General features: G+C 39.0%; 1 protein-coding gene across 1 annotated transcript in view; it reads left to right on the top strand.

Annotated features, from left to right (window-relative positions):
* Positions 1 to 19,666: 19,666 nt before the first annotated feature.
* Positions 19,667 to 23,852, top strand: part of MAST2 (microtubule associated serine/threonine kinase 2) — a 132,186-nt gene continuing 128,000 nt past the window's right edge. The window contains 1 exon segment of the mRNA XM_074266065.1: positions 19,667 to 20,200. Within this exon segment, the coding sequence (XP_074122166.1) occupies positions 20,054 to 20,200 (147 nt within the window). The 5' untranslated portion in view covers positions 19,667 to 20,053.

Raw genomic sequence — 23,852 nt, 5'->3', positions numbered from 1 at the left:
CATCCCAATTTCCGTCATGTGTTCCTGGAACCTGGCCAGTTTCTGGCTTGTCTGGAGTTTAAAAAGGCAAAGGGCTCGAGTCTTCTCATTGGATATTCTATCCTTGACCAACCATCCTTGACCAATAATCACCAATGCTGGCTGCCTCCTACAAGTCATGTCACTTCCTGCAACTTCCTGTATCTCAGGTTGAAAATTCATTCCTCCAGAGGGTAAACGATCTCCCCAAAGTCCAAAGTTCTGGGAACAGGGTTCATGTGCCTCAATACTGAGAAATACTTCATCCAATCAGTTCCATTCAATTGGTCTGCTCTTTCTATCTTTTACTGATGTAATTAGAGATAACATTTTTTCCTAATTGTTGCTCTTGTCTTGTAATTTGCTTTAATAATCAATTGTTTCTATGTTTTGTTCCTTGACTCACTCATTCTTTAGGATTAGATTATTTAATTTCCAAATAATTTTAAATCTATGCGTCCATGATCTTCATTAAATTTTTTTCTTGGATTTAAAATTGCATTTTCTTTGGGGCTGCAATTTCTTGCATTTTGGGGAGGCTGAATAGAGTGCATCTAATATTTCTGTTTTTCTGCATTTGGTTGTGAGATTTTTTATACTCTAATGATACATTGTTAGTTTTTATAAAGATGCTATATGCAGGTAAGAAAAAGATATATTCCTTTCAATTCCCATTCAGTTTTCTCCAGATGATGAGCTTTAGGTTTTGGGGTTCCCTTTAGTAGGGAACCAAATGATAAGGTCTAGATTTAGGGAACCAAAATGAGATTAGGAATTCTGGTGGTCAGGGAGTTAAATGATAAAGTCTAGAGGAAGGTTCGGGAACCAAATGGAGAGCTTTGGCTCCCCTGCACCCCTTGGGATTCAGTTCAAGGGTAGAGAGTTTTGGGGAACTCCCTTCTAGTGGTACAGGGATTCTCTGGAAAGGAATTTACAGACTCAAAACCTAGATTGATAAAAGAGGTTTAATTATAGGGATTGGGAAGTAAGGTTAGAAATCCTGACAGAGAGGTATAAAGTCTTGTTAGGGAAATAGGTGAGGGTAAAGAGAGGGTAACACTGGAAAAGAATAGTATTCCAGTGGGCAGAGGTTTCCTTGGTGTAGCATGACATAGCCTAGCATGGCATAACATGGCATGTTTGGAACCTCTGCAAAGAGAGGATTTTAGTTTGGTTCTTTTATAATAGGAGCTTTGGATACAAGCTGAAGGGTGTAGTCCCAAGTTGGCTCTTCTACTTGCTGGGTTTCAGCTTGAGCTGGAATTCAATGATTTTCTTCGATTCAATTCAATAGAATTGGAATTCCTTTTGCTAGATAACAGAATGAAATTATGTTGTTTGTTTTCCCTCAGGCTGAGGTCCCTCACTGAGGCAGAGTTGAAGGAGATTTTCTCCAAGGATTTTTAGTTTGAGGGTCCCTTCTTCACAGAGATCTATCATATCTAAGTTTTCTGAGAGTCTATTCATCTCCTTGTCTTTTTTTTTTTAATTGGTTAAATTTGTTTAGCTCTAAGAGGGAAAAGTAGAAGTTTTATTGTATTTCTTTCTATACTTCATTTAATTTTTTCATTTAAGAATTTGAATGTTATACCATTTGGTGTTTATATTTTTAGTATTAATGTTACTTCATTGTCTATGGTTCCTTTTAGCAAGATGCTTGTTCTTGTTTGTCCCTTTAAAATGTATCTATTTTTATATTTGCTTTGTCTAGAACACGATTGCTTACCCCTACCTTTTCTATTCCAGCTGAACTATATTAGATTCTGCTCCAGCCACTTATTTTAACTTTGTGTTTAACACTATTTCAAGTGTTAATTTCTTACAAATAACATATTGTCGGATACTGGTATCTTATCCCTTCTGCTTCTCTACTTCTATTTCATGGATCATCCCATTCACATTCATAGTTTTGATTACTAACTGTGCATTTCCTGCCATCCAGTTTTCTTCTGTTTATCTTTCTTTCTCTCTTTTTATTTTTTAAAATCTATTTTGCTTCAGACCACTACCTTCTTTCATCTGCCCTCCCTTTTATCACTTCCTCTTTCTCTTATCTCTTTCCCCTTCTACTTCCCAGTTCATTAAGATAGATTTTTATTACCAATTGATCTTAATCAATCTTAATCAATCAAAACTTATGTTTTCTCTGAACCAATTTAATGTGAGAAAAGTTCATGTTTCCTGACTACCCCATTTCCCCTCTATTCTTCTTGCAATCTCTTTTATGTAAGATAATTTCCCCATTCTTCTTCTCCATTTCATTCTTCTGCCAGGGCATTTGTCTTTTTCATATCTTTTTCAATGTCATTCCAACATAATTAATTCATTCCTGTAACCCTCTTTCTCTATAGAATCCTTCTAATGGCCCTACTAATGATAAAGTTCTTTAAAAAATATTCCCCCCCCCAGTAACATTCAACATTTTTTTAACATTTGTTTTTAAAATTTTTGAATTCCAGGTTCTTTCCCTTATCCCCACCCATAATTAAGAGACCATTTGTGAAGTTATGCAAAGTATTTTCATAAAAATCAAGTTGTGGAAAAAAAAAAAAAAACATAGATCTCCCACGCTAATGAAAATAAAAACCCTCAAGAAAAATTGTTAGAAAAAAAGAGAGAAAGAGAGAATGCTTCCATCTGTATTAGGATACAGTCAGTTCCTTCTCTGGGTGTAGATAGGATTTTGTCTTAAAGAATAGTTGTGAATGATTGTACTACTGAGAAAAGCAGTCATTCACAGCTGGTCATCCCCAAACATTGCTATTACTTTGTACACAATACATTTAACTTTGCTTGAGTTCATGGAGAAATTTCCAGATTTTTTTTTCCCCCTGATCATAATGATAAAATTCTTAGGATATCATCTTCTCTTACAGAAAGATAAATAGTTTACTGAGCCTCTTATGATTTGTCTTTCATGTTTATTTGTTATGCTTCTCTTGAGTCTTGTATCTGAAATTTCTACTCAGTTCTGACTTTTTAAATAATATTTTATTTCCCAATTACATATAAAAATTTTAAAACATTTGTTGCTTTCTTTTAAAAATTTTACAATCCAAATTCTATCCCTTCCAATCCCTGAGAATGGTAAACAATCTGATGTAGGTTGTACATGAGCAATCATATAAAACATTTCCATGTTAATCATCTTATGAAAGAAAACTCAAACAAAAAAGAAAGTGAAAAATAATATGCTTCAGTCTGTATTCAGATGCCATCAGTTCTTTCTTTGGAGGGTAATATTTTTCATTATCATTTGAGATTGTCTTGGATCATTATATTGCTGAGAATAGCTAATTCATTTATAATTGCTGTTCATACAATATTGCTATTACTGTGTACAATGTTCTCCTAATTCTTCTTCCCTCTCTATCAGTTATGTTAGTCTTTCCAGGTTTTTCTGAAATCTGTCTGCTTGCCATTTCTTATAGCATAAAGTATTCCATTACATTTTCATATATCACAGCTTGTTTAACCATTCCCCAATTGATGGGCATCTTTTGAATTTCTAATTTTTAGCCATCATTTAAAAAAAGATTAGCTTCCATCTTTTCACAAGGAATACTTGAAAGTCCTTTATTTCATTCATCCATTTTTTTCCTTAAAGGATTGTACTAAGTTTTGCTTAAGGTAATTCTTCATTGTATTCCTAGTTCTTTTGTCTTCTGGAATATTATATTCAAAGTTCTCTGCTCTTTTAATGTAATAGCTGCTAAATCTTGTGTTATCCTGACTGTGGCTCCATGATATTTGCACTGTTTCTTTTGGCTTCTTGAATATTTTCTCCTTGACTGGGAGCATTGGAATTTGGCTATAATTTTCCTAGAAATTTTCATTGTGGGATTTCCTTCAGGTGGTGACTGGTAGAGTCTTTCAATTTCTATTTTACCATCATTGAAATACACTGGGGCAATTTTCCTTGATCGTTTCTTGAAATATGATGTCTGAGGTTTTTCTTTTGATCATGGCTTTCAGGTAGTCCAATCATTCTTAAATTACCTCTCCTTGATGTATTTTCTTGGTTAATTGTTTGTCACAGATATATCACACTTTTCTTCTACTTTTTTATTCTTTTGACTTTGTTTTTTGTTTCTTGGTTTTTCATGGAGTCATGAGCTTTCACTTTTCCAATTCTAATTTTTAAGGAATAATTTTCTTCAGTGAGCTTTTATATATCATTTTCCATTTGACCAATTCTGTTTTTTAAAATGTTATTTTTTTCAGTATTTTTGTGTTTTTTTTTTTAAACTAAGCTGATGTCTTTTCAAAATTTTCTTCCTCTGTTTTCATTCTTTTATTTAATATTTTCTCTAGACTCATTGGTTTTTAAAATAATTTTTTAACTCTTAATTCTTATTAAACTTACAGTCAATTTAGTTTTTCTTTGAGCCTTTGCTTGTTGCCGTTTTAAATTCGGTATCTTCTGAGTTTGCATCTTGATCTTCCCTGTCACCATAGTAACTTTTTATAAACATATTCTTTTGTTGTTGCTACTGTTTGCTCAATTTTCTACCCTATTTCTTGATCTGGAACTTTCTGTTCATGTTGGGCACTGTTCCTAACTTGGAGGAGGAAGGTCAGTGCTTCAAGCTTCAAGCTTTTTCACATGGCTATTTTTTGAGATTATTCTGGGAGTCTGAAACTTTTTGATGCTTCCAAGGTGGTGTGATCTAGAGAGGAATATGGTCACTGCTCTTTTGGTTTACACTTTGTTCCTTACCCAGGAAAAGATTCTGATCACTTGGGATTGCAATTGTTACCACTCCTTAGGTCCTTGAAGACCTGAAGTGATATTGCCCCTTAGGGCTTCCATTCTCTCTTGAATGAGTGTTCTTCTGTCCCTAAACTCTCTGCCCCTAAATATCATAGAAGTGGACATCGGCAATTGAATTTCCACAAAGTGTCTGGTTCTGCTTCCAGTGCTAGTACAGGGGTACCTGTAATCTCTTTCTGATCAATTGCCAGGTTCCCTTACCATCTCTGGCTCCAAAATATACCACCTGGCTCCAAAATTACCACCAATTTAAATTTAATTAAATTAATTTTGTCATTTCCATTAGTATGTAAATTCCTTGAGTGCATGGCTTTGTGTGTGTGTGTGTGTGTGTGTGTGTGTGTGTGTGTGTGTGTGTTTGTGTGTTTTGCCTTTGTTTGCATCTAGAGCTCTTAGAAAAATGCATATAGAACAGATTTATCTTATATTTAAAGTCTGTCTAGGAGAGCATTCTGAGAAAATGGCAAAGTAGGTCCGAAAATTCCAATCTTTTCAGAGCTCCCCCACAAACAGAACAAAATAGCACTTCAGGTTGAATGTAGAGTGGTAAAAAATAAACAAGAGTTGGGTCTGAATAGTGATCCTCCTGGGACAATGGAGAGTATCTGAAGAAAACTACGAGAATGAAGGTTTGGCCCATGTGAAGTAGAAAACACTCCAGGCTAGTTCTGTTGAAATAGTAAGATTCAAGACATGGGTTAGCTGGGTTGGGGAGAGCCCCGGGAATCTTCAGCCCCACTACAGTGTGGAGAATAGGGTCTGAGCTAGGGAAGATTGAGGGAACCTCTGCAGATAAGGGACAGCAAACCCAGCTGTGCTTCTGAGATTAGACTTGGGCAAGAAGGAACTGGCATATGTCTGGTGAGTGCAGAATCAGAAAGCTGGGACTTACAGAAAGTGGGGTTTTTTGTTTCTATTCCAGAATAGAGGAGAAAACTGAAAGAGGACCTGAGGGCAGAGACATCATCTCCCACACCACAGGACTAGAAATGATTACACTAACAAGCTGCTATAAAATTAAACATATAAAAGAAAAAAACCTAATCATAGAAAAGTTATTATGGGAACAGAGAAGATTGATGTTCATCTTTAGAAGAGGATACTGAAGCAAAAAACAAACAAACAAACCCTCTCTTACCCCAAAGAGTAACATCAAATGGTCACTTGCTCAAAAAGAATTCTTAGAAGAACTCAAAAAAGTTAAAAATTAAAAGAAAGAGTCTGAGGGGAAAAAAATTATTTAAAGAACAATCCAAGAAAAACAAGCTTATGAAAAGAAAGTGAACCAACTAGAATAAGCGAGCCAGAATTTTAGTTTCTTAAGATTTCTTGAAAACTAGAATTGCTCAAGGGGAAGCTAGTGAATTTGTAAGGGATGAAGAAATAATAAAACAAAATATAAATAAAGAAATATAGAAGAGAATGTGAGACACTTCATAAGCAAAACAACAGATCTGGAGAACAAATCAAGAAGAGAGGACATCAGCATTATTAGATTATAGTTGTACAGTTTGAAAAAGTTATCATTTAAGGATGCTAAAATTTACTAATGCAGGGAGTCATGATCATTATCAAACATTTGACTATACCAGAGTTTTAATTTTGACAAGTATATGTTGCCAGTTGTTAAAGGAAACATTACACATATTACTTTTTGCATATTCCCTGTGAAACAGACATTCAGAGGACTTTTTATCATGTAAAATTTTCCCTAATAAAATTTAAATTGTACACTAAAAAAAAAGAATAATTAGACTGACTGAAAACTATGATCAAAAAAGAATCCTGATATGACAAAACAAGTAAAGAAAATTGTATTGAAGAATTAGAACAAAGGGGGAAAGCAGAAATAGAAAAAATCCACTAATTACCCTCCTGAAAGAGATCCTATAAAGAAAACCTACAGGAATATCAAAGTCAAATTCTGAAACCTCCAGTTCAAGGAGAAAATATAAGCAATAGGGGAGAAAATATGGTGGAGCCACAACTAGAATCACACTAAAATTTAGCAGCAGCTATATTAAAGATTACCGGTCTTGGAACACTATCAAAGAACAAAGAAACTAGGGTTGTAGCCCTGAAATCAGGAGGACCTGAGTTAAAATCTGATCTCAGACACTTAATACTTCTTAACTGTATGATCCTGAATAAGTGATTTAACCCCGATTGCCTCAGCAAAAACAAAACAAAACAAAACAAACTAGGGTTGTGTCTGAAAGTGTCATACCCAATATAATCCTGAATGGAAAAAATGGATATCCAATGAATTGCCAGACTTTTAGGATTTTGTAGCAAAAAGTCCTGAACTTAATTTTAAAAATTGACTTATAAGATCCAACAGAAATATAAGGTAAACATCAAAGATTAATTATAAAGGATTCAATAAGGACAAACTGTTTATATTTTATACATGGAAATACAAACCTTATGTCTAAGATTGTCATTAGTAATTGAGTAGTTCAAAAGAAAAACTGGGGTAGAGCTGAGTATGATGTGATTCTAAAAAGCAAAATCATGAAAGGAAAAGTAAAAAGAGTAATTACCTTATACAAATGAACTCCAAAAAGAAGAACTGACCCAGAATTAGATGGGAGAGGGGAATTGGCAGTTTTGGAACCTTATTCTCATTAGAAATGAATTGAAGAGGGAACAATACATAAAAGCCTTCTAAATCCAGACAGAAAGAAGAGGGAAAGAAGATAGGGAGGAAAGAGAGAGAATGATGGAAGGATTTTTAGAGAGAACCCTAGTCATATCAGATTTGGGTTAAAGAAAACAGCAACATATACATATAGGAGGGAATAAAAGTCTTCTAAATTTATAAATAAGAGAGGGAAGAAATAGGATAAGGGGATTATAGAAGGCTGTGAAGATTAAAGAAGAAACAACACATTCTTGGAAGGCTATAAAAGTCATCTAAAGTTAGATAGAAATGAGGCAAAGGGATAGGATAGGGGAGAAAATAAGGGAGAGACCATTAGAGGGGGATGAGGATAGGAGAAAGGGGGAAAAAAGAATAAAGTAAAAAGTACATAGCACAGAACAAGAGAAAATATTCAAGGAAACGGAAAGATAGCCCAGAACACAATATGTAGTATTTATTATATAGGGTTTCTTGAAATGGAAATTTATTACATTGTATTTGAATCCTCTCATGTTCTGCTGTGCAGAGAGCAATGTGTTTTCTTTTCTGTTTTGTATTTAAGTTTAAAATTTAAAATAATAGGGGTAGCTAGTTGGTATAGTGGATAGAGTACCAGCCCTGAAGTTAAGAGGACCTAGAGGACTTAAGTTCAAATCTGGCTTCAGTCACTTAACACTTCCTGGCTGTGTGACCTTGGGCAAGTCACTTAACCCCAATAGCCTCAGCAAAAAATTAATTAATTAAAAATAATTTTTTAAAAGAAGCACTACTGATATGCACCTAGATAATACCATTAAAATATAATTTATATTAAAAATATAAGTCCCTGGGGAAAAAAAAACAAACCTGTCCAACACCATCCTGGCTGTTATCTTTTGCGTACCCTGCAGCTTATCATTGTGCTTTCCAAACTATAGTATCTGGAACAGAACATATACATACTAACACATATATTATGCTAGGTGTGTAATTTTCCCTCCTTTCCTTTTCCAATGGGCATAAAGTTCCAGTGTCATCTCCTCCTTCCATCTCTTCCTCTTTGTTTGTATAGACTTATACTACTAGCACACCCTGATTGTGTGAGACAATTTCTCCTGCCTTTTCCCTTTAATCAAATTTTCCCTCTCTGTTTTCTATTCATCTTTACCTCCTTTCTATTCTTTAAGATTATCAAAATAGAACTATTCCCAGGGTTTATGGGTAATTAGATTTCCTCTTTGACCCCTGATGATAATGAGATTCAGAGGGGACTCATATTTCCCCCTGTATTATCTATTTCCATTTTACTGTTTCCTTTAATGCTTATCTTAGGGAACCACTTGTGAAATGAAGCCATTGTTTGTTTGGCCCCCTAGTCAGTTTTTTTTCATGTACTCTTAGTACCCTCTCTCCATGATACCAGGAATTTAAAAAATCCAACCTAAATCACCCGCATTAAAGGAGTATTGTAGTTCCCTCTTTTTCTAGCTGAGTCATGAGGGGAAATGCCTTGTCTAGACTGAAGCTTCCGGTCCTTACCTAAGGCTCTACCCTTTGCCAACCATCCTCTGTGACCAAGGTTGGGCTGACAGATAGTTTAGGAGGTGGTGGTGGGAGGTGGAGTGGACTAGGGTGGAAGGGTCTGGAAGCAGCTTCCCAGATGTTCTTGACTATGTCTGATTGCAGCAGGTCATGGATGGTCTGGGGGAAGTAGTTTCTATTTTTCCTCAGATTGATGTCCTCCACTTGACTGTAGTATCACCTATCTGCAGGACCTCAGGACCTTAGAGATCATCTCTTCTGCCCCCAGAGATAAGCCATCCCCCTCCATTCATTTGTATAATTTTTAAATTTGCTTCTCTGTATAGATGTAGTTTTTCTCCCAGTAGAATGTAATTCCTAGAGGATAGAAATTGTTTTGTTCTTGTCTTGTTAATTTAATAGTTATTAATTAATTAGTTCATTAATTTATTATTTAATTTAAGAACTCGAGTGGGACTAGGAGAAATTGTCCCACACAATCAGAGTGCTAGTAGAAGTCTGCACAAACAAGGAGGAAGGGATGGGAGGAGGGGATGAAACTGGAACCTCAAGCCCATTGGAACAGGTCAAAGAAGGAAAATTACACACCTATAGCACACACCTTTAAAGAAAGGTAAATGAAGGAAGGTAGATTAAGGGAGGGGCTCATCCTAAATTATTAATAATTCTCTTCCTTGTTTCCTGAACCTGGAAGTTTGGTCCAGCCTGCCCCAGAGCCAAAATCCCCTCCCCAGCATCACTGATGAGTAGTAAATCATCCAGCCTTTTGTTAGAGACCTACAATTTCAATAAAGCTATGAAACTCTGAATTATGCTTTAGGCCAGGCTTCTGCAGTGGGGGGCCAGTTGATCTTTAGTATTTCTTCTACTCCTTATAATGAGGGAAAGGAAAGGGGGAACCCCATTTGTTGGCGCATAGATAATCCCATGAGGCGCAGTGTCCCTTGTAAATGAATTTACAGGCCCGAAAACCTAGACTGATAAATAAAAGGTTCATTGTAGAAATTTGGAAGTAAAGCTCAGTTAGAAAGACGCCGGGGCCAGAGGTGGCCACTGGCGGGCAGGAACCCTTACATGGCTGGAAGGATACCATGTGTTGGCGGCGAGGGCTCCTGCAAGGAGAGAGCTCCAAGTCGGCTCTTTTATACCTAGAAGGGGATTGTGGGCAGTACCCCCAAGTACTTTGACTTTTATAAACAATTTACTCCTATTCTTAATGTTGATCACATATTGTTAATAGCCTGTCCTTGAACTTAAAAAATAAAATACTGATTTATAACCCTTTGGAAAAAAATTTTTTTTGAGTTTCAAATTCTCTCCCTCCCTCCTGGTCTTTCCCCTCTCCTTGAAAAGGGAAGCAACATGATATTGTTTATCATATCATATGTGTGAAATTGAGCAAAACACAATTAGTATATGATATAAAAAACACAATTTCTACATTAGCTGAGTTGCAGAAGGAAACCAATCTCCCCCCAAGAAAAATAAAGTATTTTTCCTCATGAATTCTTTGGAATTGATTTTGGAATTGATTTCTATCATTGCTTTGATTCACAGTTTCTCATCATTACAATGCTTTTATTGTGTACAGTATTCTGCTGGCTCTGCTCATTTCACTTTGCATGAGTTCATATAAGTTTTATCAGCTTTTCCTGAAACTATTCCCTCCCCTCCACCCCCCCCCTTTTTTTTTTGAGGCAATTAAGGTTAAGTGACTTGCCCAGGGTCATACTGGTAGGAAGGGTAAAGTGTAAAGTGTGAGGTTTGATTTGAACTCAACTCCTCCTGACTTCAGGACTAGTGCTCTATCCATTGCGCCATCTAGCTGCCCCCTCCAAGCTCATCTTTTCTTATAGCGAAATAGTATTCCATCATAATCCTAGAACAGGATTTGTTCCAATATTTCCTAGTTGATGGACATCTACTTGATTTCTAGTACTTTACCATCACAAAAATTGCTGCAATGTCTTGTACAATGTCTTGTACAAATAGGTCTTTTTCCATTTTTTTTTTTTTTTTTTTTTTTATCTCTCTTGCATATAAACCTAGTTAGTGCTATTGTTGGGTCAAAAGGTAGGCACAATCTTATAGTGATTTGGATATAAATTGTTTTCTAGAATGGCTGAAGCAGTTCACAACTCTTGTCAACATTAGTGTCCCAATTATTTCACATCCCATCCATTGTTTGTCATTTTTATTTTCTGTCATATTAGTCAATCTGATAGATGTGAATTATTTTAATGTTCATGTCTCTAATTACTTGTGATTTAGAGCATTTTAAAATAAGGCTATTGTTAGCATGTATTTATTTCTCTGAAAATTGCCTATTCATGTCTTTTGACCATTTATTAATTGGGGAACAGTTATTAGTCTTATAAATTTAAATCAATTCACTACATATTTTAGAAATGACACTTTTTTTGGAAAAACTTGTCACAAAGATTCCCCCATCCCCTCATATACCTGTTTTTTTCCTAATTTTAACTGAATTGGTTTTCATTTGTAGAAAATCTTTTAAATTTTATGTAATCACAATTGTCCATGTTACCTCCTATTAATGTCTCTATTTTTTGGCCATGAACTCTTCCCATATTCATCAATATGTCAATAATTTCTTTACTCCTCTAATTTGTATATCTTTTTGTCTAGATAATATGCCCATTTGGAGCTTGTCTTTGTATATGATATAATAACCTGGTCTATATGTAATTTCTAGCAGATTGGTTTATAATTTACAAAACAGTTTTATTGAATAGTAAATTCTTGTCACATTAGTATAAACATCATCGTTATGCTTAGTCCTATAGCTAAGGAAAACAAAATGAATGAAGGTAAAAAGCATTCATAGTACAATGACAGGGCATAGTTAAATGGGCTGATATGGTTATATATGCTTTACTCTATTAGAAAAATATGAGTGAAATGCTTATGGAGTAGTGGGAAAAATGTTTTTTTCTGAATAATATTTTATTTTTCCAATTACATGTACAGATGGTTTTCAACATACATTTTCCCCCTTTTTTAAATCAAAGCTTTTTATTTACAAGACATGCACGGGTAATTTTTCAGCATTGACCCTTGCAAAACCTTTTGTTCCAACTTTTCCCCTGCTTCCCTTTCCCCCCCCCCCAGATGTCAGGTAGACCAATACATGTTAAACATGTTAAAGTATATCAATATTCACTTTTTAAAAGCTTTTATTTTATTGACAAAACATATGCTTGGGTAATTTTTATAACACTGTCCCTTGCACTCACTTCTGTTCCAATTTTTCCCTTCCCTCCCTCCACCCCCTCCCCTAAATGACAGGCAGTCTTATACCCTCCCTCATTCCCAAGACAATATATACACACAATCATTTTAAACATATTTCCATATTTGCCAAGTCATGAAAGAAAAATCAGAACAAAAGAGAAAAACCACAAGAAAGAAAAAACAAGCAAATAAACAATAAAAGCAAAGTAAAAATAATATGCTTCGATTTTCATTCAGTCTCCATAATTCTCTCTGGATGCAGATGGCATTTTCCTAGTGAAAAAAATTCTGATTTTGGAATTAGGACCTGGGTTTGAATCCTACTCTCTGACCCTGGGGAAGTGTCTTGGCCTCTTAAAACCTACTTCCTCCTCTATAAGATGGGGTATTGTATATCTTTCTTCCAGCTCACAGGGCATTTATGAAAATTAAATACCAAGACAGACAGATTGGCTAAGATAACAGGAACAAATAATGATGAATGTTGGAGGGGATGTGGGAAAACTGGGACACTGATACATTGTTGGTGGAGTTGTGAAAGAATCCAGCCATTCTGGAGAGCAATTTGGAACTATGCCCAAAAAGTTATCAAACTGTGTATACCCTTTGACCCAGCCGTACTTATCAAACTGTGTATACCCTTTGACCCAGCTGTACTACTACTGGGCTTATATCCCAAAGAAATACTAAAGAAGGGAAAGGGACCTGTATGTGCCAAAATGTTTGTGGCAGCTCTTTTTGTTGTAGCTAGAAACTGGAAGTTGAATGGATGCCCATCAATTGGAGAATGGTTGGGTAAATTATGGTATATGAAGGTTATGGAATACTATTGTTCTATAAGAAATGACCAGCAGGAGGAATACAGAGAGGCTTGGAGAGACTTACATCAACTGATGCTGAGTGAAATGAACAGAACCAGAAGATCGCTGTACACTTCAATGCTGTATGAAGATGTATTCTGATAGAAGTGGATTATCTTCAACATAAAGAAGAGCCAACTCATTTCCAATTGATCAATGATAGACAGAAACAACTACACCCAGAGAAGGAACACTGGGAAGTGAATGTAAATTGTTAGCATTACTGTCTATCTACCTAGGTTACTTATACCTTCGGAATCTAATACTTAATGTGCAACAAGAAAATGGTATTTACACACATATATTGTATCTAGGTTTTATTGTAACACATGTAAAATGTATGGGAATACCTGTCATGGGGGGGAGGGAATGGAGGGAGGGGGAGGATAATTTGGAAAAATGAATACAAGGGATAATATTATTAAAAAAATTTTTACTCATACATATATACTGTGAAAAAAAATTCTAAAAATAAATAAATAAATAAATGCCAAGACAGAAGCTAGACATGTGATTTTATTTTTGTTGGGGAATCCTATATGACGAAACTCCCTCTGCTGGTCAGGTTGGCCCCACATTTGAAGCTACTTGTCTTGCAGAGAATTGTCTGGAGCTCAGACAATAAGAAAATTCCACAGACTCAGGTGTCAGTGTGTACCAGAAACAGTGAGCGGGACCAGGTGTTCACTTTATACAGTAATGGCGCTAGTGACAATAATAATCAACTGTGAAAGACTTAGTAACTCTGATCAATACAATTCCAAGAGACAGGATAAAGTTTGATGTCTACCTCCAGAAAGACAATGGACCCAGATAGCAGCTGGAAACATGTTTTCTTAAATTTCTCTGACTCCCTCTCCTTTTTCCTCTCCCTCCTTCCCTCCCCCCTCAATGATTGTATATATATATATATATATATATATATATATAATATGTATAGCTCAATGACATATCATAAAATAAATTAGAAGAGCATGGAACATGTTACTTATCAGGTTTATTTATAGGAGAAACATATTAATAAAGAAGAGATAAGAGAACATTGTGAGATACAAAATAGATAATTTTGATTATATTAAATGAAAAAATTTTTTGTACATCTTGTATAAATAAAAATCAATGTGGCTTTGTATTTATTTTAAATTATGGAATTAGGAAACATAAAATTAATTTAATTACAAACCCTAAAAAGTAGAAAATTTTGGGGAAAGTTTTTACAGTTTCTTAGATAAGGTCCAAAGAATTATAAAATGGTATATACCTAGGAATACCACTATTAGATCTGTTTCTCAAAATGACTAGGGAAAATGGAAAAGGATCTATGTAATCTAAAGTGTTTATAGGATCTTTTTTTGTGGTATCAGAGAACTGGAAATTAGGGGTTGCCATTAATTGGAGAACAGCTGAATAAATTTTGATAAATAATTGTGATGAAACACTACTATGCTGTAAGAAACAATGAGCAGATTGATTTCAGAAAAATGTGGAGTTGCTTGAAATAATGCAAAATGAAATGTGAAGAAGCAAGACAATATAATATTGTATAAAGTATTAGCCATATTGTTCAAAGAGTAACTATAAATGGCTTGGAATGACAACTCAAAGCTCAAAATGTAACCCCCCAAATTTTAAAAATAAATTATAAAACAATATGATTTATCTTTCTTTAGTCTTTTTTGAGGTTTCATTCATATTTATCTTTTATGTTTCTTTTGACTCCTATATTGGTTCTTCTAAAATTCTATATAGTTCTTGCTTTTTTTTTTTTTTTTTCTTTTTTTAAATCAGGAATGCTTGTAGTTTCTCTAAATAATCATTTTCCTCCTATAGGATTATACCATTTTGCTAGGTAAGTTTTTTTAAACTTTATTTTAAAATTATTTTTATTTTTTTAAAGACAGCTTTTTATTTTCAAAATATATGCAAAGATAGTTTTCAACATTCATGCTTGCAAAATCTTGTGTTCCAAATTTTTCTCGATTACTTACTGTCTAGGGGAAGGAAAGGGGAGAAGAGAGACAGTAAATAATCAAATATATGTTAAACGTGCAATTCTTCTATTCATATTTACACATTTATCATGCTGCACAAGAAAAATCAGATCAAAATGCAAAAAAATGAGAAAAAAGCAAGCAAGCAAACAACTCCCCAAAGTGAAAATGCTATTTGTGATCCATATTCAGTTCCCACATTCATCCTCTCTCTGGGTGCACATGGCTCTCTTCATCACAAGTCTATTGGAATGATCCTGAATCAGGTCATTTTTGAAAAGAGCCAAATTCATTACAGTTGATTATCATATAATCTTGTTGTTGTTATGTATAGTGTTCCCTTAGCATCAGTTCATATAAGTTTCTTCAGGCCTCTTTGAAATCATCCTGCTGATCGTTTCTTATAGAACAATAATATTCCATAACTTTCACATACCATAACTTAACTCAGCATCCCTCAATTGAGGGGCATACATTCAGTTTCCATTAACTTTATTTTTAATAGCTTTTTATTTTTCCAAATGTATGCAAAGATAGTTTTCAACATTCATCTTTTGCAAAACCTTGTGTTACAAATTGTTCTCCCTCCCCGCCCCCAAGACAAGAAGCAATCTGATATAGGTTAAATACTTGTAGTTCTTTCATATTTCCACATTTATCATTCTCCACAAGAAAAATCAGATCAAAAGGAAAAAAAATACTAGAAAGAAAATAAGAAGCAACAAACAACAACAAAAGAGCTGAAAATACTATGCTTAGATCCACATTCAATCTCCATAGTTCTCACTTTGAATGTGGATGCCACTTTCCATCCTAAATCTACTGAAATTGGCTAGATAAGTTATTACTGATTATATCCCTATGATTTTGTAATACAGAATTCTAAACTCTCTTTTTTTAAAAATGGTGCAGCTATATCATTTGTGCTCCTGACTGTGGCTTCTTAGTACTTGAATTCTTTCTTTCTGTTTACTTGTAGTATTTTTTCTTTGATCTTATTATTCTAGATTATAATATTCCTTGGATTTTTATTTTGGGGTTTCTTTTAATTTTTTTTTTTTTCCTGAGGCTGGGGTTTAGTGACTTGCCCAGGGCCACACAGCTAGGAAGTGTTAAGTGTCTGAGATCACATTTGAACTCAGGTCCTCCTGAATTCAAGGCTGGTGCTCTATCCACTGCGCCACCTAGCTACCCCTTTGGGGATTTCTTTTAGCAGGTGATGGGTGGATTCTTTTTATTTCCACTTTGTCCTTTAGTTCTAAGAGATTTTGGCAGTTTTTCTTTAATGATTTCTTCAAATCTGATGCCTAGGCTCTTCCTCCCTGTCCCTATGTTTTCAGGTAATTCAATGTTTCTTAAATGATTATTATTATTGTTATTATTATATATTATATATTATTATATATCACACAGCTAGGAAGTGTTAAGTGTCTGAGATCAATTTTGAACTCAGGTCCTCCTGAACTCAAGGCTGGTGCTCTATTCCCTTTGCCACCTAGCTGCCCCTGTTTCTTAAATTATTAACCCTTGATCTATTTTCTAGGGTCTAAGATACCTCAATTTTTCTTTTGTACCATACCCCAATCTTTTGGCTTTGTTTTAGTATTTTTTGTCCCATGGAGTCATTAGCTTCTATTATGCCCATTCTATTTTCAAGGAGTTTTTTTCTTGGGCAAGATAGTCTACCTTTTATGCTAACCTGTTAATTCTTTCTAATTCTTTCTTCCCTAGCTGTCATTTCTTTTCCATTTTCTGCCCTTTAACACTCATTTATTTTAAAAAATTAACTTAAAAACCCCTTTTCTTATTTTTTTCTAAGAATTCTAGTTTAAGTTGTGTTTTTCTTCAAGACTCTGCTTATAAATGATTTGGAAAGAAGAAAACATGCATTTATTAAGTGCTTATGATGTGCCAAAGATTTCATAAATATTATTTCATTTGCTCTTCCTAACAACACTGGGAAATAGGTGCTATTATTGTCTCCATTTTATTATTGAGAAAAATGAGGCAGACATAGACTAACTGACTTGTCCAGGATCAGATGGGTGTAAGTATCTATGTCCACAGACTTTTTTGTTTTCCTTCTTTGCTGTTAGTGATTCATGGAGATTTTTTTTTTTTTTTTTTTTTTTTTTTGGTATTTCTAGATCAGAATTTGGTCTTGTGCAATTTCTAACACTATTATTTCCAATATCAAAGAAAAATAAATTGTTTGGCATTTAAACCCTCCAACCTGGCCCCATTATACTTTTTTAGTCTTCTTTTTTAATTGGTGCAGGTTTAATATCTATTATTATTTTTAATTAATTAATCAATTTGTTTTTCTTTTAATAGCTTTTAATTTTCCCAAATACATGCAAAGATAGTTTTCGATTCACCTTTGCAAAACATTGTTTCAAGGTTTTCTCCCTTTCCTTTCATCTCCCCTCTCCAAGACAGTAAATAAATATAGATTAAACATGTGCATTTCTTATAAACTTATTTCCATATTCATCATGCTGAGGAAAAAAAATCACACCAAAATGGGAAAATACATGAGAAAGAGGAAAAGCAAGTAAAAAAACAATAACATTCATATTTCAACAAATATATATTTCCACATTTAATCATGCTCACAAGAAAAATCAGACCAAAAAGGAAAAAAATAAAAGAGAAAATGCAAGCAAACAACAAAAAGGTGAAAATAATTATGCTTTGATTTACATTTAGTCCCCATAGTTTTCTCTTTGGATGTGGATGACACTTTCCATCACAAGTCTATTAGATTTGCCTTGAATCTTCTTAATTGTTGAAAATCACAAGGACATCACAGATGATCATTACATAATCTTGTTACTATGTATAATGTTCTCCTAGTTCTGCTTTCTTCACTTATCATCAGTTCTTTCCAGGCTTTTCTGAAATCAGCCTGTTCATCCTGTTCATCAAATAATAATATTCTATTACATTCATATGCTGTAACAGAGAGTGAGAGAGAGAGAGGAGAAAAAAGAGAGAGACAGAGAGAGACAGAGACAGAGAGAGAGAGAGAGAGAAAAGAGAGAGACAGAGACAGAGAGAGAGAAGAGAGAAAAGAGAGAGACAGAGACAGAGAGAGACAGAGAGAGAGAGGAGAGAGAGAGACAGAGAGAGAGAGAGAGGGAGAGAGACAGATACAGAGAGCTTCCTTTGTATTTTCCTGCTACTCCACAATCTTGGCTTTGCCTTGTGACTATCAGATCAGAGCACGACACTAAGCTGGGAGGATTGGCATTTAATACAGAGTGAGCAGGCTGAGCGAGGAAACGATGGGAGAAGACTTGGGTGTCCCCCCCCCCCCATACACGACACAGCTGTCTACAAATATGGGACGGGATGGTGTGTGAAACAGGGACAAGATTTGATCTGTCTGGCTCCAGCGGGCAAGAGCACTTGTGGAATACTCAAGTTAGGCCCAAGGTGAGGAAAAACTTCCTAAGCATTACAGCAAGCCTGCCGGAGCCATCCATTGAGTCCGCTGAGTGGGTGGAGGGCCTGTGTAGTTGTGACTGAGACCTTCCTGGGACACAAAGCTCATCTCTACCAACTCAGTCCTATTTCTTCAGTCCCCTCCCCCGCCCAGAGATGGGTAGTTACTTTGTTTCAAGGTCCTTGCTACACTGTGGGTAACAACGTTATGTCTCTGACTCACTTCCCTCCTGTAATTGAGAGCTGAAGGGCACCCTGGGGAGATGGAGCTGGCATCCTGCCACAAGCGCTAAGGAGCCGGCCGGCCAGATTAAGCTCAGGCCAGCGGCCTCTTCTTGGTCCAAATCAGGGGCCACCTCCTCCGTGCTTCCTCCCTCCTTCCTTAGCTTTTCCCTTGCACTCCTCCTTTGAAAGGGGAACCATCTCTGTGCTGTTCCTTCTCGGCCGGGGTCATTGGGCAAGCCTCTTCCCTGCTTTGAAACTTAGTCCCCTCTCTACACAATAAGGGCTGGGGCGGGGGGCCCAAAGGGTTAGGTGCCCTTCCAGCTCAGAGCAGTCAATTCTGGAACACCCAGACACATATTACGGGCACTCCGGCTGACCGTCCTTCCTAAGCCTCACTGTGGAGGAACATATTTTTCAGAGGGAAAAATCAGGGAGGGCTTCCGGAAGACAACCACGGCCTATCCAAGGTGTCTCGTGGTTTCCCCCTCCCCCTCATGCTGGGGATCAGGGCCAGGTAAGGGGAAACAGAGCACGTCAGGTGCGCCTTTCTCAGGTGCTTGCACACCAAGCTCGTGGCCGCGCGTAAGAAGCCAGTGGGTGGGGTGAGGCTAGCCAGCCGGTACCGCACATGCGCGGGATAGGGGCGGGACTTTATGGAAGTGGGCGGAGTCTCAGTTTTAGTAAGTGGGCCTTGGGGGAGATGCCAGGGACGGAGCTGAGTCTGTGCGCGTGCGTCAGCTGCTGCGGAGCGGGGGGAGGGTAATAAGGCGGGGACTGAGAGGCTGGGAGGAGTCTGTGCGGATGCGCGTGCTGGGGGCGGGGTACTTTAGGGGCGGAACTTGCGGTGCTGGGCGCGGTTTGCCTCTTGCGCTTGCGTATGAGAGTTCCGGGGGCGGGTCCGGGGAGGGGCCTTCAGGTCTGGGGGCGGGGCTCCCGGGCCGGCGCCGGTTGGGAGGGAGGCAGGCGACGAGAACCAGCAGCAGTTAGGGATCCTGCGGGAGGCGGTGCTCGCGCCCGCGCCCGCGCCTGTGCCCGCGCCCCGTCCCGGGGGCTGCAGGTCCGCGGGACCGGGAGGAGAAGAAGGAAGAGAAGGAGGAGAACGAAGAGGAGCAGGAGGCGACGCCGCCTCCGCTCCACAGCCCCCCGACTGCCTCCGCCCGCCCGCCCGCCCGTGGGCCGGCCCGCAGCCCCGCGCGGCCATGGTGGGGGGGCCCGCGGGCTCGGGGCTGTCTCTGCCTCCGCCGCTGCGGGCCGGGCTCGGGGCCGGGGCCGGGGCCGGGGCCGGGGGGCTGGGCGCCCCGCAGCCGACGCTGCTGCCATGAAGCGCCTCCGCGCCCGGGACAAGCCCTCGGGCCCCGGGCCGGCCCGCGCCGAAGGGGGAGCCCGGAGGGCGCCCGGCGGCAGGGCTCCCGCTGAGCCGCGAGCCCCCGGCCCGGCCCCCACAGCTCCCGCGCCCCAGGAGCAGGTAGGACGGGGACCCGGCCAGGCCAGGGACGGGGTGGGGGGTGGGGATGAGCGGAGCTAGGGACGGGGAAGGCTGGGAAGTGCCCCAGGGTGGCGGCGGATGTGGAGGGAGAGGGCCTGGGGAGGCTGTGTCAGGGGGCAGGGCCTGGAGGGTGCAAGGGAGAGAGGGCACTGAGGGGATGGGGGGGCGATGGAGGAGGGCAGGGGACGGAGGGACGACGGAAGGGGGCCGGGGCCTAGGGTGAGGACATGGCTTAGCCGAGGGGGGGCAGCTTGCTGTCCTCTTGGCAGCGGGAATGACATTGGGAGGACTGGCTGTGCCTGGATGGGGGGGCGGGTTCGGTGACTCGTTGGATGGGAATGAGCCCGGGGGAGTTTGGAGAGATGCACGGGGGAGCCGCCTCAAGCTGAGCTGGGCGGAGAGGGGCTCCCGGTTCTCCGAGGCAGACCCCAGACAGACTGGAGAGCCTCCGCCATCCTCCCCAGGGCTCTCCTCCTGTAGGTCAGTTGTCAGTATGGAGGAGCTTCCAAGCTCTCCGTCCCTCTGCAGCAGCCGACCCCGAATGGTGCAGTGCCCAGAACTGCCCAGCCTCGGGCTTGGAAAGCCTAGAACTTCACCAGCGGTTTCTCCATTGTGGGTGAGGATTAGGGAAAGAATCTAGAACTCAAAAATTTAAAAAACAAATGTAAAAACTTTTTTTTTTTTAATGTAAATGAGGAAAAAATGCTAAATAAAATAAAACCCGGAAAGCTTAGAGTTTATGACCCAGACACATGCAATACAATATACATATTACACTCAGTTACGAATATGAATGAACCATGAAGTGTTGAGATCAGTATTCGCTTGTAGCCCTCTCTGGGCCACAGAGCAGTTTGGATTCTGTCAGTCTGTAGGAAGAGGAAAGAAGGGCATCTTAGAGGTGGAAGGGAGTGCGGAGAGCTCAGCCGGAAGCATCGGATTGGCTTGCCAAGTCCCGGACAAGTGGATATTCCTACAGCCTCTCAAGGCCCCTAGCTGGCCAGCTCAGCCAGATTGCTAAGAGATGGTCCATTCCGAGCTGAAATCTCTGAAACTTCTAGTCTTTTACTTCTACTTCTGCGGCTGCTGAGTACTAGGCACTATGCGAAGGGCCAGGGATACAAAAACATGGTCTTCCCCCAGCTCTTTTCCCTCTGGGCACTCCTCCAGTTTGGTGACATCTCCTGATGTCCTTACCATTTTCGTGCCCTCTTCAGTTGTGGCACCCAGAGCTGAGGGCTGGCCTCCAGGCAGGATCCCTGAGGCAGAGGTTGGTAGGAGCCTCTTTCCTTTCTTTCTGTTCATGTAGTCCTCTTCTTTGAGAAGTGGTCAAGTCCTTTTCCCTCTTAGATCAGTGGAGCTGGAATGGGACCTTTAGAGGCCATCAAATCCCAGCCCCATTTTACAGAAACTGAGGCCCAGAGAGGTGAGTAACTGCTCAGGTAATAGAAGTAGTTGGGACTTGAGTCCAGGGCCTCCAGGTCCACAGGAGCATTTTCTTCCATGTTTTTTCCCGGGTTGTGGCAAGGGAAAGGCTTTAAAACCATTTTTGGGGGGCTCCGTGGCTTCAAATAAGCAATGAGCTTCCAGGGAGGGCTTACCTTTAACTTTCCCTTTCAGGAGACTCTTAGAGAGCTGCCCATACTCCCAGAGCCATCCAGGATGGCAATTAGACTTGGCCCCAGGTAGTCTTAGCTAAGGTGCTACATCAGTGTCAGTGATGATTGCTTGTGGAAGGGGACAGAATCTTGTCACATCTTGCAGTCATGACCATCCTTGTCCCAGAGATCATATATCCTTTCCTGCAGCCTAGCCTTGCACTGTTATCACCTTATAGAATGGAAGCTGTTTGAGGGCAGGTCTTGGGGCTCTGTAGTGCTTTGAAATCCTATGATGTCTGACTCTGGGTACATTCTTGGTAACTCACACTACTGTGCTTCTGTCAGAGCAGGAAGAACCTCCAAAAGGCACAAAGGCTGTAGGTGACCACTTCATGGGCCTGCCATCTCTCTGGTGGCTGCTGCCTCCAGAGCAGTCTGGGTGTCAGAGCCAGGTGCGTTGGGAGTGGACAAAGGCCTGAATCCCATTTCTTGTGGTTTGGGTTCTTTGCCTTTTTCTTGGCTTTTTTCCTGCCCCAACTCAGGCTTTCAGCAACTCCCATAGGTGGCAGAAGCCTGCATTAATGGAATTCTTTTCCAACTCCTACATTGGTCTTGGCTTTGTCCCTGACAGGACCCTGCCTCTCTCAGCTACAGCCATTTTTCCTGTCTGTTCCCCATGTGTGGGATTCAGTCTCTCACCTCTGCCTTTCTGCTTTCCTCCTGACAAAAATCCATGTTCTTCTGGAAGCCTTTCTTGTCTCCTCTTAATTCTCATTTCTTCTCAGTTACTTCTCATTTATCTTGTATACGGCTTATTTGTACGTACTTGTTTGAATGTTGTCTCCCTGTTAGATTGGGAGCCCTTTGAGGGCAGGAATTGTCTTTTGTCTCTTTTTGTCTCTTTAGTGTAGTGCCTGGTACAAAGTTGGTACTTAATAGGTGTTTACTGAATGACAGAGTGGGTCTTTTGGGCTTCTATTGGTGCTGCTCTGGGCATTGTGGGGTCCGGGCTTTGCCATGGAATCTACGGATACCCATTGTTTTTAAAAGATACAAAAACTGCCCAGGGCCTGATCTCAAAGGGAGAAGAAACCTCATGGACCCAATCTCTCACGTTCACAGCTCACACTCATCTTGATTCTTCATTCTCCCTTTCTTTCACCCAGTCATACAACTGTATCCATAGCATTCATCTTCCACATGCTCTCTTGGATACGTCCTTTTCTGCTTCCCAATACAGCCACAAACCAAATGCAGGCCTTTATCATTACTTGCCTGGACTACTGCAATTCCTTTTTTTTTTTTTTTTTCCAGCCCAAGTCTCTACTCAGCTGCCAAAGTGCTTTTCTTTAAGCCCACATTACTGTTTAGCTCAGAAACCTTCAATGACTCCCTGTTACTTCTAGGATAAGATAACAAATGTCCCCCCCCCCACTTCCTTTTCACACTTAATTCCTGTTACTTCCCTTTCTGTAACCCCCTTGCCACCCATACTGATCTACCAGCTGTTCTCTGAACTCAGGTGTATGATCTCTGAATTTACATGGTAAATTAAAGAGATAGGTAAACCTCATCTGTTATTGGATTGCTTTCATGTATGTGGAAATGGTATATGCTCATTCACTATTGGAAGTGCTTTTAGATTTTTAATACCCAAGGAAAATTAGAGAGTTGAAAAAGGGACCCTTTGGGTCCTTTAATTTAGGAATTCTTTTTTTCTTTTTTAACTTAATAGTATTGTATTTCTCCAGTAACCCAGGAGTTCTTAACCTTTTTAGCATGTGTCATGTATCCATCTGCCTTTCCACCCCGCCTTGGCACTCTGGTGAAACCTGTGGACACCTTCACAGAATGTTTTTAAATTTATAAAATAAAATGTATAAGACTATACGGGAAGTTGGTTATATTGAAATGCAGTTATTGAACAAGACAGATAACATTCATTGACTCCCTGAAGTCTCTCTATGCACTCAGGTTCAGAACTCTTGATCTGATTTCTCAGAATCAGTCTTGCTGACCTAGGGGAGTAG

Source organism: Sminthopsis crassicaudata, chromosome 4, assembly GCF_048593235.1.
Source record: "Sminthopsis crassicaudata isolate SCR6 chromosome 4, ASM4859323v1, whole genome shotgun sequence".
Classification (NCBI taxonomy): domain Eukaryota; kingdom Metazoa; phylum Chordata; class Mammalia; order Dasyuromorphia; family Dasyuridae; genus Sminthopsis; species Sminthopsis crassicaudata.
The sequence above is the reverse complement of the archived record's forward strand: the minus strand, read 5'-3'. Positions and strand labels throughout refer to the sequence as shown.